General features: G+C 54.3%; 1 protein-coding gene across 2 annotated transcripts in view; it reads left to right on the top strand.

Annotated features, from left to right (window-relative positions):
- Positions 1–11,708, top strand: part of LOC144487298 (branched-chain alpha-ketoacid dehydrogenase kinase-like) — a 37,814-nt gene extending 26,106 nt beyond the window's left edge. For both annotated transcript variants that reach the window (XM_078205376.1, XM_078205377.1), the window contains exons 8-11: positions 4,158–4,286; positions 7,088–7,177; positions 10,032–10,190; positions 11,296–11,708. In XM_078205376.1, coding sequence (XP_078061502.1) covers positions 4,158–4,286; positions 7,088–7,177; positions 10,032–10,190; positions 11,296–11,440 — 523 coding nt within the window. In that variant the 3' untranslated portion in view covers positions 11,441–11,708. The remainder of the gene's footprint in view (positions 1–4,157; positions 4,287–7,087; positions 7,178–10,031; positions 10,191–11,295) is intronic.
- Positions 11,709–13,728: the final 2,020 nt, after the last annotated feature.

Here is a 13,728-nt window from a genome sequence, read left to right as displayed (position 1 = left end):
GTTTTTTTAACTGGGGCAGAATATATCCTGGGGCCAGTCGACTAGTACCTATCAGGAAGCTCGTCAATTTCTAGAATGTTCCGCGATGGTTTCCTGCACTGCCTCAAGCTTCTCGTGCCTGGTTAATTATTAAAGGCAAACGATGATTAAAGCGGAGAGCAGATTCAAAACACGTTGGTGCAGAGGGATCTGGGTGTCCTGGTTCATGAGTCTCAGAAAGTCAGCGTGCAGGTACAGCACGCAATAGGTGAGGCAAATGGGATGTTTGTTGCGAAGGGACTGGAGTGGAGAAGCAGAGAAGCGTTGCTGCAGTTGTACAGGGCGTTGGTGAGACCACATCTGGAGTAGTGTGTCCAGTTGTGGTCTCCTTATTTGAGGAAGGACGTGGGGGTCTTCCTCGCAGTTCAGAGGGAGGGTCACCAGATTAATTTTTGTTTTATTCATTCGTGGGACACGGGCGTCGCTGGCTGGGCCCAGCATTTATTGCCCATCCCTAGTTGCCCTTGGAGGGCAGTTAAGAGTCACCCACATTGCTGTGTCTCTGGAGTCACATGTAGGCCAGACCAGGGTAAGGACGGCAGATTTCCTTCCCTGAGTTTTATTAAGTTTAAGTTTATTCATTAGTGTCACAAGTAGGCTTACATTAACACTGCAATGAAGTTACTGAAAAAATCCCCGAGTTGCCACACTCCGGCGCCTGTTCGGGTACACTGAGGGACAATTTAGCACGGCCAATCCACCTAACCTACACACATTTGGACACTAAGGGGCAATTTAGCACGGCCAATCCACCTAACCTGCACATCTTTGGACACTAAGGGGCAATTTAGCACGGCCAATCCACCCTAACCTACACATCTTTGGACACTAAGGGACAATTTAGCATGGCCAATCCACCTAACCTGCACATCTTTGGACACTAAGGGGCAATTTAGCACGGCCAATCCACCTAACCTGCACATCTTTGGACACTAAGGGACAATTTAGCATGGCCAATCCACCTAACCTGCACATCTTTGGACACTAAGGGACAATTTAGCATGGCCAATCCACCTAACCTACACATCTTTGGACACTAAGGGACAATTTAGCATGGCCAATCCACCTAACCTGCACATCTTTGGACACTGAGGGACAATTTAGCACGGCCAATCCACCCTAACCTGCACATCTTTGGTCACTAAGGGACAATTTAGCATGGCCAATCCACCTAACCTGCACATCTTTGGTCACTAAGGGACAATTTAGCATGGCCAATCCACCTCACCTACACATCTTTGGACACTAAGGGGCAATTTAGCACGGCCAATCCACCTAACCTACACATCTTTGGACACTAAGGGGCAATTTAGCATGGCCAATCCACCTAACCTACACATCTTTGGACACTAAGGGGCAATTTAGCACGGCCAATCCACCCTAACCTACACATCTTTGGACACTAAGGGGCAATTTAGCATGGCCAATCCACCTAACCTGCACATCTTTGGACACTAAGGGGCAATTTAGCACGGCCAATCCACCTAACCTACACATCTTTGGACACTAAGGGACAATTTAGCATGGCCAATCCACCTAACCTGCACATCTTTGGACACTAAGGGACAATTTAGCACGGCCAATCCACCTAACCCTCACATCTTTGGACACTAAGGGGCAATTTAGCATGGCCAATCCACCTAACCTGCACATCTTTGGACACTAAGGGGCAATTTAGCACGGCCAATCCACGTAACCTACACATCTTTGGACACAACTGTGAAAATCCCCTAGTCGCCGCACTCCGGTGCCTGTTCGGGTAACACCGAGGGAGAATTTAGCACGGCCAATCCACCTAACCAGCACGCCTTTCAGACTGTGGGAGGAAACCGGAGCACCCGGAGGAAACCCACGCAGACACGGGGAGAATGTGCAAACTCCGCACAGACAGTGACCCGAGCCGGGAATCGAACCCGGGTCCCTGGCGCTGTGAGGCAGCAGTGCTAACCCACTGTGCCACCGTGCTGTCACATACACCCAAACTGCTTAATCTCTCCTCTTAAGTCAACCCTTCCATCCCTGGAATGAATCTGGTGACCCTCGCTCTGAACTGCCTCCAAGGCCCCCCACACCCTTCCTCAAACAAGGAGACCACAACTGGACACAATACTCCAGATGTGGTCTTTTTAAAAAATTCATTCGTGGGACACGGGCGTCGCTGGCTGTCCAGCATTTATTGCCCATCCCTAGTTGCCCTTGGAGGGCAGTTAAGAGTCACCCACATTGCTGTGTGTCTCTGGAGTCACATGTAGTCCAGCCCGGGGTAAGGACGGCAGATTCCCTTCCCTGAGTTTTATTAAGTTTAAGTTTATTTATTAGTGTCACAAGTCAGGCTGACATTAACGCTGCAATGAAGTCACTGTGAGAATCCCCTCGTCGCCACACTCCTGTTCGGGTCACACTGAGGGAGAATTTAGCACGGCCAATGCACCCTAACCCGCACGTCTTTCAGACTGTGGGGGGAAACCGGAGCACCCGGAGGAAACCCACGCAGACACGGGGAGAAGGTGCAGACTCCACACAGACAGTGACCCGAGCCGGGAATCGAACCCGGGTCCCTGGCGCTGTGAGGCAGCAGCGCTAACCCGCTGTGCCCACAGTGGATCTGTCGTGGGCTTTCTTAACTATAGCGTCGGCGTGGAGCTTTCAGAGGAGACAGAGAGCGGGGACGTGAGTGAGATGGATAAAATTATGAGGGACGTGGGTCGGGTAAATAGGAAGAAACTTGCCCCCTTTAGTAGAGGGGTCAATAACCCGGGGGTTGGGGGGTGGGGGGAATAGATTTGAGGTCGGGGGCGGGAGAAGGGATTTGAGGAGGAACGTTTTCACCCAGAGGGTGCTGGGAGTCCGGAACTCGCTGCCTGAAAGGGTGGCAGAGACGGAAACTCTTAACAATGAACAAGTGTTTGGATGAGCCCGTGAATGGAGATGGCAACTCTAACAACAATTAACAAGTGTTTGGATGAGCACGTGAATGGAGATGGCAACTCGAACAACAATTAACAAGTGTTTGGGTGAGCACGTGAATGGAGATGGCAACTCTAACAACAATTAACAAGTGTTTGGATGAGCACGTGAATGGAGATGGCAACTCTAACAACAATTACCAAGTGTTTGGGTGAGCACGTGAATGGAGATGGCAACTCTAACAACAATTAACAAGTGTTTGGATGAGCACGTGAATGGAGATGGCAACTCTAACAACAATTAACAAGTGTTTGGATGAGCACGTGAATGGAGATGGCAACTCTAACAACAATTAACAAGTGTTTGGATGAGCACGTGAATGGAGATGGCAACTCTAACAACAATTAACAAGTGTTTGGATGAGCACGTGAATGGAGATGGCAACTCTAACAACAATTAACAAGTGTTTGGGTGAGCACGTGAATGGAGATGGCAACTCTAACAACAATTAACAAGTGTTTGGATGAGCACGTGAATGGAGATGGCAACTCTAACAACAATTAACAAGTGTTTGGATGAGCACGTGAATGGAGATGGCAACTCTAACAACAATTAACAAGTGTTTGGATGAGCACTTGAAAAGATGATAGAGAGAAGAACTCCAACAACAATTAACAAGTGTTTGGATGAGCACCATAGTGTACAGGGCCGTGGGATCAGGTGCTGGGACGTGGAATTGGACCAGTTGGGTAGTTTGTCTCTGACTGGCGCACTGATGATGGGCTGAAGGGCCTTGGCCTGTGCTGAGGACTGCCGCGACGCGACAGAACAGGTTCCCGTCCGAGTCTCCATCCCGTCCCTGCCTGATCCCAGGTTCCTCTCCCTTCCCCGGAGAGAAGGGGCAGGTGAGTGGTTCCAGAGGATTTGGGTGAGAGAGAGGGGGATGTGGATGTCTGGGCCCTCAGTACGGGAAGGAGTGACGCTTGGGTCTCTGCCTTTACGGGAATCAAAGAGTCAGAGGCACGGTGGGGGAGGGGAGGAGGAGGGCGACGCAGAGAGAGACACAGAGCGTGAGGGGGTAGGGACCAAATGTGAGAGGGACGGGCAGGGAACAAGGGATAGGGCAGTGTCCGTCAGGACAGGTCGAAGGTCGGACGTGCTTTATTCAGCTTTCCGACATACGCTGACTTTCGATTCCCTCCATTTTCCAGGCGTCTGTGTGAACACAAATATGGGAACGCTCCCCGCGTACGGATCAGCGGACACGTGGCGGCCAGATTCCCGTACATTCCAATGCCCCTGGATTACATTCTCCCAGAACTGCTGAAAAACGCCATGAGGTCAGAACACCACCTGTCGCAACGCACGGTCCCAGAGGGGGAAAGGACAGTGTATCTAACGCACTGTGACACCCGGTCCCAGAGGGGGGAAAGGACAGTGTATCTAACGCACTGTGACACCCGGTCCCAGAGGGGGGAAAGGACAGTGTATCTAACGCACTGTGACACCCGGTCCCAGAGGGGGAAAGGACAGTGTATCTAGCGCACTGTGATACCCGGTCCCAGAGGGGGAAAGGACAGTGTATCTAACGTACTGTGACACCCGGTCCCAGAGGGGGAAAGGACAGTGTATCTAACGCACTGTGACACCCGGTCCCAGAGGGGGAAAGGACAGTGTATCTAACGCACTGTGACGCCTGGTCCCAATGCGGGAAAGGACAGTGTATCTAACGCACTGTGACACCCGGTCCCAGAGGGGGAAAGGACAGTGTATCTAACGCACTGTGACACCCGGTCCCAGAGGGGGAAAGGACAGTGTGTCTAACGCACTGTGACACCCGGTCCCAGAGAGGGAAAGGACAGTGTATCTAACGCACTGTGACACCCGGTCCCAGAGGGGGAAAGGACAGTGTATCTAACACACTGTGACACCCGGTACCAGAGGGGGAAAGGACAGTGTATCTAACGCACTGTGACACCCGGTCCCAGAGGGGGAAAGGACAGTGTATCTTACACACTGTGACACCCGGTCCCAGAGGGGGAAAGGACAGTGTATCTAACGCACTGTGACACCCGGTCCCCGAGGGGGAAAGGACAGTGTATCTAACGCACTGTGACACCCGGTCCCAGAGGGGGAAAGGACAGTGTATCTAATGCACTGTGACACCCAGTCCCAGTGGGGGAAAGGACAGTGTATCTAACGCACTGTGACACCCGGTCCCAGAGGGGGAAAGGACAGTGTATCTAACGCACTGTGACACCCGGTCCCAGAGGGGGAAAGGACAGTGTATCTAACGCACTGTGACACCCGGTCCCAGAGGGGGAAAGGACAGTGTATCTAATGCACTGTGACACCCAGTCCCAGAGGGGGAAAGGACAGTGTATCTAACGCACTGTGACACCCGGTCCCAGAGGGGGAAAGGACAGTGTATCTAACGCACTGTGACACCCGGTCCCAGAGGGGGGGGGAAAGGACAGTGTATCTAACGCACTGTGACACCCGGTCCCAGAGGGGGAAAGGACAGTGTATCTAACGCACTGTGACACCCGGTCCCCGAGGGGGAAAGGACAGTGTATCTAACGCACTGTGACACCCGGTCCCAGAGGGGGAAAGGACAGTGTATCTAATGCACTGTGACACCCAGTCCCAGAGGGGGAAAGGACAGTGTATCTAACGCACTGTGACACCCGGTCCCAGAGGGGGAAAGGACAGTGTATCTAACGCACTGTGACACCCGGTCCCAGAGGGGGAAAGGACAGTGTATCTAACGCACTGTGACACCCGGTCCCAGAGGGGGAAAGGACAGTGTATCTAATGCACTGTGACACCCAGTCCCAGAGGGGGAAAGGACAGTGTATCTAACGCACTGTGACACCCGGTCCCAGAGGGGGGGGGAAAGGACAGTGTATCTAACGCACTGTGACACCCGGTCCCAGAGGGGGAAAGGACAGTGTATCTAACGCACTGTGACACCCGGTCCCAGAGGGGGAAAGGACAGTGTATCTAACGCACTGTGACACCCGGTCCCAGAGGGGGAAAGGACAGTGTATCTAACGCACTGTGACACCCGGTCCCAGAGGGGGGGGGAAAGGACAGTGTATCTAACGCACTGTGACACCCGGTCCCAGAGGGGGAAAGGACAGTGTATCTAACGCACTGTGACACCCGGTCCCAGAGGGGGAAAGGACAGTGTATCTAACGCACTGTGACACCCGGTCCCAGAGGGGGAAAGGACAGTGTATCTAACGCACTGTGACACCCGGTCCCAGAGGGGGAAAGGACAGTGTATCTAACGCACTGTGACACCCGGTCCCAGAGGGGGAAAGGACAGTGTATCTAACGCACTGTGACACCCGGTCCCAGAGGGGGAAAGGACAGTGTATCTAACGCACTGTGACACCCGGTCCCAGAGGGGGAAAGGACAGTGTATCTAACGCACTGTGACACCCGGTCCCAGAGAGGGAAAGGACAGTGTATCTAACGCACTGTGACACCCGGTCCCAGAGGGGGAAAGGACAGTGTATCTAACGCACTGTGACACCCGGTCCCAGAGGGGGAAAGGACAGTGTATCTAACGCACTGTGACACCCGGTCCCAGAGGGGGAAAGGACAGTGTATCTAACGCACTGTGACACCCGGTCCCAGAGGGGGAAAGGACAGTGTATCTAACGCACTGTGACACCCGGTCCCAGAGGGGGAAAGGACAGTGTATCTAACGCACTGTGACACCCGGTCCCAGAGGGGGAAAGGACAGTGTATCTAACGCACTGTGACACCCGGTCCCAGAGGGGGAAAGGACAGTGTATCTAACACACTGTGACACCCGGTCCCAGAGGGGGAAAGGACAGTGTATCTAACGCACTGTGACACCCGGACCCAGAGGGGGAAAGGACAGTGTATCTAACGCACTGTGACACCCGGTCCCAGAGGGGGAAAGGACAGTGTATCTAACGCACTGTGACACCCGGTCCCAGAGGGGGAAAGGACAGTGTATCTAACGCACTGTGACACCCGGTCCAGGGGGGGAAGGACTGTGTATCAGTGTATATAATGTATGTAGCGCAGGTTGTGTGTCCCTGTTGTGTTGCTGCCTCCTGATATAGCGACAGCCTCAATCGCTCTGTCCTGTGTTGATCCCCAGGGCTACAATGGAGAGTCACCTGGATACCCCGTACAATGTCCCCGATATCGTCGTGACGATAGCCAACAATGATGTGGACTTCATCATCCGGTAAGGGCCCTGCAGCAACTCTTCGCCCGCGTTCATCCCCTCCCCTTCTCTCCGCGCACAATTTCCAAAAGGTGTGCCTCGTAACGGCAGGATGGCACAGTGTGGGTTAGCGCTGCAGCCTCAAAGGAAGGTTACCTTTCTTCTCACCCTTGCTTCCAAAGTCACGGCAGGTACATTGTCCCCATGAAGCCTTCTTTCCAGAATGGAAGACATCTTTGTGGAAATTTGGAGAGGTGGCAAGTGGAGTTTAATGCGGAAAAGTGTGAGGTGATTCACTTTGGAAGGAGTAACAGGAATACAGAGTACTGGGCTAATGGTAAGATACTTGGTAGTGTGGATGAACAGAGGGACCTGGGTGTCCATGTGCATAGATCCCTGAAAGTTGGCACCCAGGTTGATAGGGTTGTTAAGAAGGCGTACGGAGTGTTAGCTTTTATTGGTAGAGGGATTGAGTTTCGGAGCCAGGAGGTCATGCTGCAACTGTACAAAACTCTGGTGCGGCCGCATTTGGAGTATTGCGTACAGTTCTGGTCGCCGTATTATAGGAAAGATGTGGAAGTGTTGGAAAGGGTGCAGAGGAGAGTTACCAGGATGTTGCCTGGTATGGTGGGAAAATCGGATGAGGAAAGGCTGAGGGGCTTGAGGTTGTTTTCGTCAGAGAGAAGAAGGTTAAGAGGTGACTTAATAGAGGCATACAAGATGATCAGAGGATTAGATAGGGTGGACAGTGAGAGCCTCTTTCCTCGGATGGTGATGGCTAGCACGAGGGGACATAGCTTTAAATTGAGGGGTGATAGATATAGGACAGATGTTAGAGGTAGGTTCTTTACTCAGAGAGTAGTAAGGGCGTGGAATACCCTGCCTGCAGCAGTGGTGGACTCGTCAACATTAAGAGCATTCAAATGGTTATTGGATAAACATATGGATGATATTGGAATAGTGTCGATTAGAGGGGCTTTAGATTGGTACCACTGGTCGGCGCAACATCGAGGGCCAAAGGGCCTGTACTGCGCTGGAATGTTCTATGTTCAGTATGCCACTGTACAATCCATAATCGAGCTGAAGGAACTGGAGCTTTGATTTGATTTATTATTGTCACATGTATTGGGATACGGTGAAAAGTATTGTTTCTTGCGCGCTATACAGACAAAGCATACCGTTCATAGAGAAGGAAAGGAGAGGGTGCAGAATGTAGTGTTACAGTCATAGCTAGGGTGTAGAGAAAGATCAACTTAATGCAAGGTAGGTCCATTCAAAAGTCTGACAGCAGCAGGGAAGAAGCTGTTCTTGAGTCGGTCGGTACGTGACCTCAGACTTTTGTATCTTTTTCCTGATGGAAGAAGGTGGAAGAGAGAATGTCCGGAGTGCGTGGGGGGGTCCTGAATTATGTGGCTGCTTTTCCCCGAGGCAGCGGGAAGTGTAGACAGAGTCAATGGATGGGAGGTTGGTTTGCGTGATGGGATTGGGCTACATTCACGATCCTTTGTAGATCCTTGCGGTCTTGGGCAGAGCAGGAGCCCCAGACTGAGCTGTGATACATCCGGAAAGGATGCTTTCTATGGGGCATCTGTAAAAGTTGGTGAGAGTCGTAGCGGACATGCCAAATTTCCTTCGCCTCCTGAGAAAGTAGAGGCGTTGGTGCGGCTTTCTTAACTATAGTGTCGGCGTGGGAGGGACCAGGACAGGTTGTTGGTGATCTGGACACCTAGAAACCTGAAGTTCTCGACCATTTCCACTTTGTCCGTGTTGATGTAGACAGGGGCATGTTCTCCACTACACTTCCTGTTGCAAAGATGGGCGGAGGGACAGATAGTGTTGAGGAGGCGGGAGGCTACAGAAGGTTTTGGACAGGATAGGAGAGTGGACAAAGAAGTGGCAGATGGAATACAATGTGGAAAAGTGTGAGGTTGTGCACTTTGGAAGGAGGAATGGAGGCAGAGACTATTTTCCAAATGGAGAAATGCTTAGAAAGTCAAACACAAAGGGACTTGGGAGTCATTGTTCAAGATTCTCTTAAGGTTAACGTGCAGGTTCAGTCGGCAGTTAGGAAGGCAAATGCAATGTTAGCATTCATGTCGAGAGGGCTAGAATACAAGAGCAGGGATGGACTTCTGAGGCTGTATCAGGCTCTGGTCAGATCCCATTTGGAGTATTGTGAGCAGTTTTGCGCCCCGTATCTAAGGAAGGACGTGCCGGCCTTGGAAAGGGTCCAGAGGAGGTTCACAAGAATGATCCCTGGAATGAAGAGCTTGCTGTATGAGGAATGGTTGAGGACTCTGGGTCTGTACTGGTTGGAGTTTAGAAGGATGAGGGGGGGGATCTTATTGAAACTTAGAGGATACTGCGAGGCCTGGATAGAGTGGACATGGAGAGGATGTTTCCACTCGGAGGGGAGGGGAAAGACTGGGATCCCAGGGCACAGCCTCGGACTGAAGGGACGGCCCTTTGGAACCGAGATGAGGAGGAATTTCTTCAGCCAGAGGGTGGTGAATGTGTGGAACTCGTTGCCACCGAGGAGGTCGGGTCATCGAGGGTATTTAGACAGAGATGGATAGGTTCTTGATTGGTGAGGGGAGGGGTCAAAGGTTAGGGGGGTAAAGGGCGGGAGAATGGGGTTGAGAAACGTACCAGCCATGGCAGAGCAGACTCGATGGGCCGAATGGTCTCATTCTGCCATGATTGGATTGGAGAGGAGAGCCGGCTCGATGGGCTGAATGGCCTCCTATTTCTGACATCCATCCAGCGGGTCCGCGAGGCGCGGTTTGTTGGTATTCCTACAAGGTCAGGGTTTCTTCAACCAATGACTTTTGTTTCTCCCGGTTTCCCCCTTCCTCACCCTCCTGACTCCTGGCAGGATTTCCGATCGGGGAGGAGGGATTCCGCACAAATGTTTGGACAGAGTCATGGATTACCACTTCACCACAGTGGAGGCCAGCACGCAGGAACTGCAGAGCACCATCATGGCCAATATGGTGGACATGGTCAACAGTGGACAATCCAACCCCATGCACGGGTATGTGACCCCCCCACTGTACACAATCCCAATCCCCTTCCCGTTCACTCCCACTGTACACAATCCCAATCCCAAACCCCTTCCCGTTCACTCCCACTGTACACAATCCCAATCCCAAACCCCTTCCCGTTCATTCCCACTGTACACAATCCCAATCCCAAACCCCTTCCCGTTCACTCCCACTGTACACAATACCAATCCCAAACCCCTTCCCGTTCACTCCCACTGTACACAATCCCAATCCCAAACCCCTTCCCCTTCACTCCCACTGTACACAATCCCAATCCCAAACCCCTTCCCGTTCACTCCCACTGTACACAATCCCAATCCCAAACCCCTTCCCCTTCACTCCCACTGTACACAATCCCAATCCCAAACCCCTTCCCGTTCACTCCCACTGTACACAATCCCAATCCCAAACCCCTTCCCGTTCACTCCCACTGTACACAATCCCAATCCCAAACCCCTTCCCCTTCACTCCCACTGTACACAATCCCAATCCCAAACCCCTTCCCGTTCACTCCCACTGTACACAATCCCAATGGACCCAAACCCCTTCCCGTTCACTCCCACTGTACACAATCCCAATCCCAAACCCCTTCCCGTTCACTCCCACTGTACACAATCCCAATCCCAAACCCCTTCCCGTTCACTCCCACTGTACACAATCCCAATCCCAAACCCCTTCCCGTTCACTCCCACTGTACACAATCCCAATCCCAAACCCCTTCCCGTTCACTCCCACTGTACACAATCCCAATCCCAAACCCCTTCCCGTTCACTCCCACTGTACACAATCCCAATCCCAAACCCCTTCCCGTTCACTCCCACTGTACACAATCCCAATCCCAAACCCCTTCCCGTTCACTCCCACTGTACACAGTCCCAATCCCAAACCCCTTCCCGTTCACTCCCACTGTACACAATCCCAATCCCCTTCCCATTCACTCCCACTGTCCACAATCCCAATGGACCCCAAACCCCTTCCCATTCACTTCCACTGTACACAATCCCAATCCCCTTCCCGTTCACTCCCACTGCACGTTGAGAAAGTTGTGTGTGGAATTCTGACGCCTCCTCTCTCTCTCTCTCTCTCTCTCCGCAGTTTTGGTTTTGGACTGCCTACGTCCCGGGCCTACGCCGAGTACCTCAGTGGGTCCCTCGTGGTCCAATCGCTGCAGGGTATTGGGACAGACATCTACTTGCGGCTGCGACACATCGACGGCAAGGAGGAGAGCTTCCGAATTTGAGGCGGGGGGGGGGGGCGGGGTGAGGGATCGCCCCCGATCTGCTGTGGTCGCCAAGCGTCGGAGAGGGCGGTGATAGGGGGCTGGAGGGCGAGGGAGGGCTTGAGAAACCAAACTGAGGAAAATAAAACCAGCGGGGAGGATTGAGAGAGAGTCTGCGCCGTGCCGATGACGACTTATGCAGAGGTCGCCCGCGGGGGAAAGCCCCTCCTTGCCCAACTAGGCTTTTCTAAACGGTGGCCATTTTGACACTCCCAGGTCATTCTACCCCCCACCCCCCCCCCCCCCGCACTCCAGTTAACCCCTACAGGGACCATCGCACTCCATTTGACACATCGGCCAAATCTGGACCCACCCCATCATTCCCTGACCCCCCCTTTCCACCCTACCCGGAGGGCAAGGGTCATAGCTGGCGGCCATTTTCTCCAATCTCACTCCAGGGACCATTGGCGCGTCGTTGCATCTGGCCGGTAGGGGGGAGGGAGGGGGGCATTTTAGAAATACACCCCTCGCCCCTCCCCCCAATCTTCGGACGCACTTGCCATCAATTTGGACCAGATCCACCACACTCCAATTGGCGCATCGTCAAGGTGGCGGCCATTTTGTTTGAGGCCTTCTCCACACACCCCAAGAGATTTCGGCCAAATTGGAAGCCATTTTCTCGTGTCACGACCTCTGACTTTGGGTCATAACAAATTAGTCTTCCTCTCTCTCTCTCTCTCCGCCCCTCTCTCCAACCTGTCATATTTATCTATATTCGTGTTTGATTCTTGATTCCTGTTTCCAAGGAAACTTCTGGCACTTGTTTTGGTTGCGAATGCGTCTCTCTCTTTGGGGCGAAGGGAGGTGCCAGGCTTGGCTAAAAGTAAGGCCGCTCTGCCTGTCCCCCGGCCTTGCCCTGCTGGGCAGGGGCATCGGTGCTTCCGGAAGCTTCCAGGCCTTCGGATTCTGCTGAAACGGAATGCCACTTCTCCGAGAAGGAAGTGCACGCACTTGTTGGTGTGGCGTCAGTGCTGAGGGAGCGCCGCACTGTGGGAGGGTCAGTGCTGAGGGAGCGCCGCACTGTGGGAGGGTCAGTGCTGAGGGAGTGCCGCACTGTGGGAGGGTCAGTGCTGAGGGAGCACCGCACTGTGGGAGGGTCAGTGCTGAGGGAGCGCCGCACTGTGGGAGGGTCAGTGCTGAGGGAGCGCCGCACTGTGGGAGGGTCAGTGCTGAGGGAGCGCCGCACTGTGGGAGGGTCAGTGCTGAGGGAGCGCCGCACTGTGGGAGGGTCAGTGCTGAGGGAGCGCCGCACTGTGGGATGGTCAGTGCTGAGGGAGTGCCGCACTGTGGGAGGGTCAGAGCTGAGGGAGCGCCGCACTGTGGGAGGGTCAGTGCTGAGGGAGTGCCGCACTGTGGGAGGGTCAGTGCTGAGGGAGCGCCGCACTGTGGGAGGGTCAGTGCTGAGGGAGCGCCGCACTGTGGGAGGGTCAGTGCTGAGGGAGCGCCGCACTGTGGGAGGGTCGGTGCTGAGGGAGCGCCGCACTGTGGGAGGGTCAGAGCTGAGGGAGCGCCGCACTGTGGGAGGGTCAGAGCTGAGGGAGCGCCGCACTGTGGGAGGGTCGGTGCTGAGGGAGCGCCGCACTGTGGGAGGGTCGGTGCTGAGGGAGCGCCGCACTGTGGGAGGGTCAGTGCTGAGGGAGTGCCGCACTGTGGGAGGGTCAGAGCTGAGGGAGCGCCGCACTGTGGGAGGGTCGGTGCTGAGGGAGCGCCGCACTGTGAGAGGGTCGGTGCTGAGGGAGTGCTGCACTGTGGGAGGGTCGGTGCTGAGGGAGCGCCGCACTGTGGGAGGGTCGGTGCTGAGGGAGCGCCGCACTGTGGGAGTCAGTGCTGAGGGAGCGCCGCACTGTGGGAGGGTCAGTGCTGAGGGAGCGCCGCGCTGTGGGAGGGTCAGTGCTGAGGGAGCGCCGTGCTGTGGGAGGGTCAGTGCTGAGGGAGCGCCGCACTGTGGGAGGGTCAGTGCTGAGGGAGTGCCGCACTGTGGGAGGGTCAGTGCTGAGGGAGCGCCGCACTGTGGGAGGGTCAGTGCTGAGGGAGTGCCGCACTGTGGGAGGGTCAGTGCTGAGGGAGCGCCGCACTGTGGGAGGGTCAGTGCTGAGGGAGCGCCGCATTGTGGGAGGGTCAGTGCTGAGGGAGCACCGCACTGTGGGAGGGTCAGTGCTGAGGGAGCACCGCGCTGTGGGAGGGTCAGCGCTGAGGGAGCGCCGCACTGTGGGAGGGTCAGTGCTGAGGGAGCGCCGCACTGTGGGAGG

Source organism: Mustelus asterias, unplaced genomic scaffold, assembly GCF_964213995.1.
Source record: "Mustelus asterias unplaced genomic scaffold, sMusAst1.hap1.1 HAP1_SCAFFOLD_721, whole genome shotgun sequence".
Lineage (NCBI taxonomy): Eukaryota > Metazoa > Chordata > Chondrichthyes > Carcharhiniformes > Triakidae > Mustelus > Mustelus asterias.
Note: the sequence above shows the minus strand (reverse complement) of the source record. Positions and strands in the feature narration are given on the sequence as shown.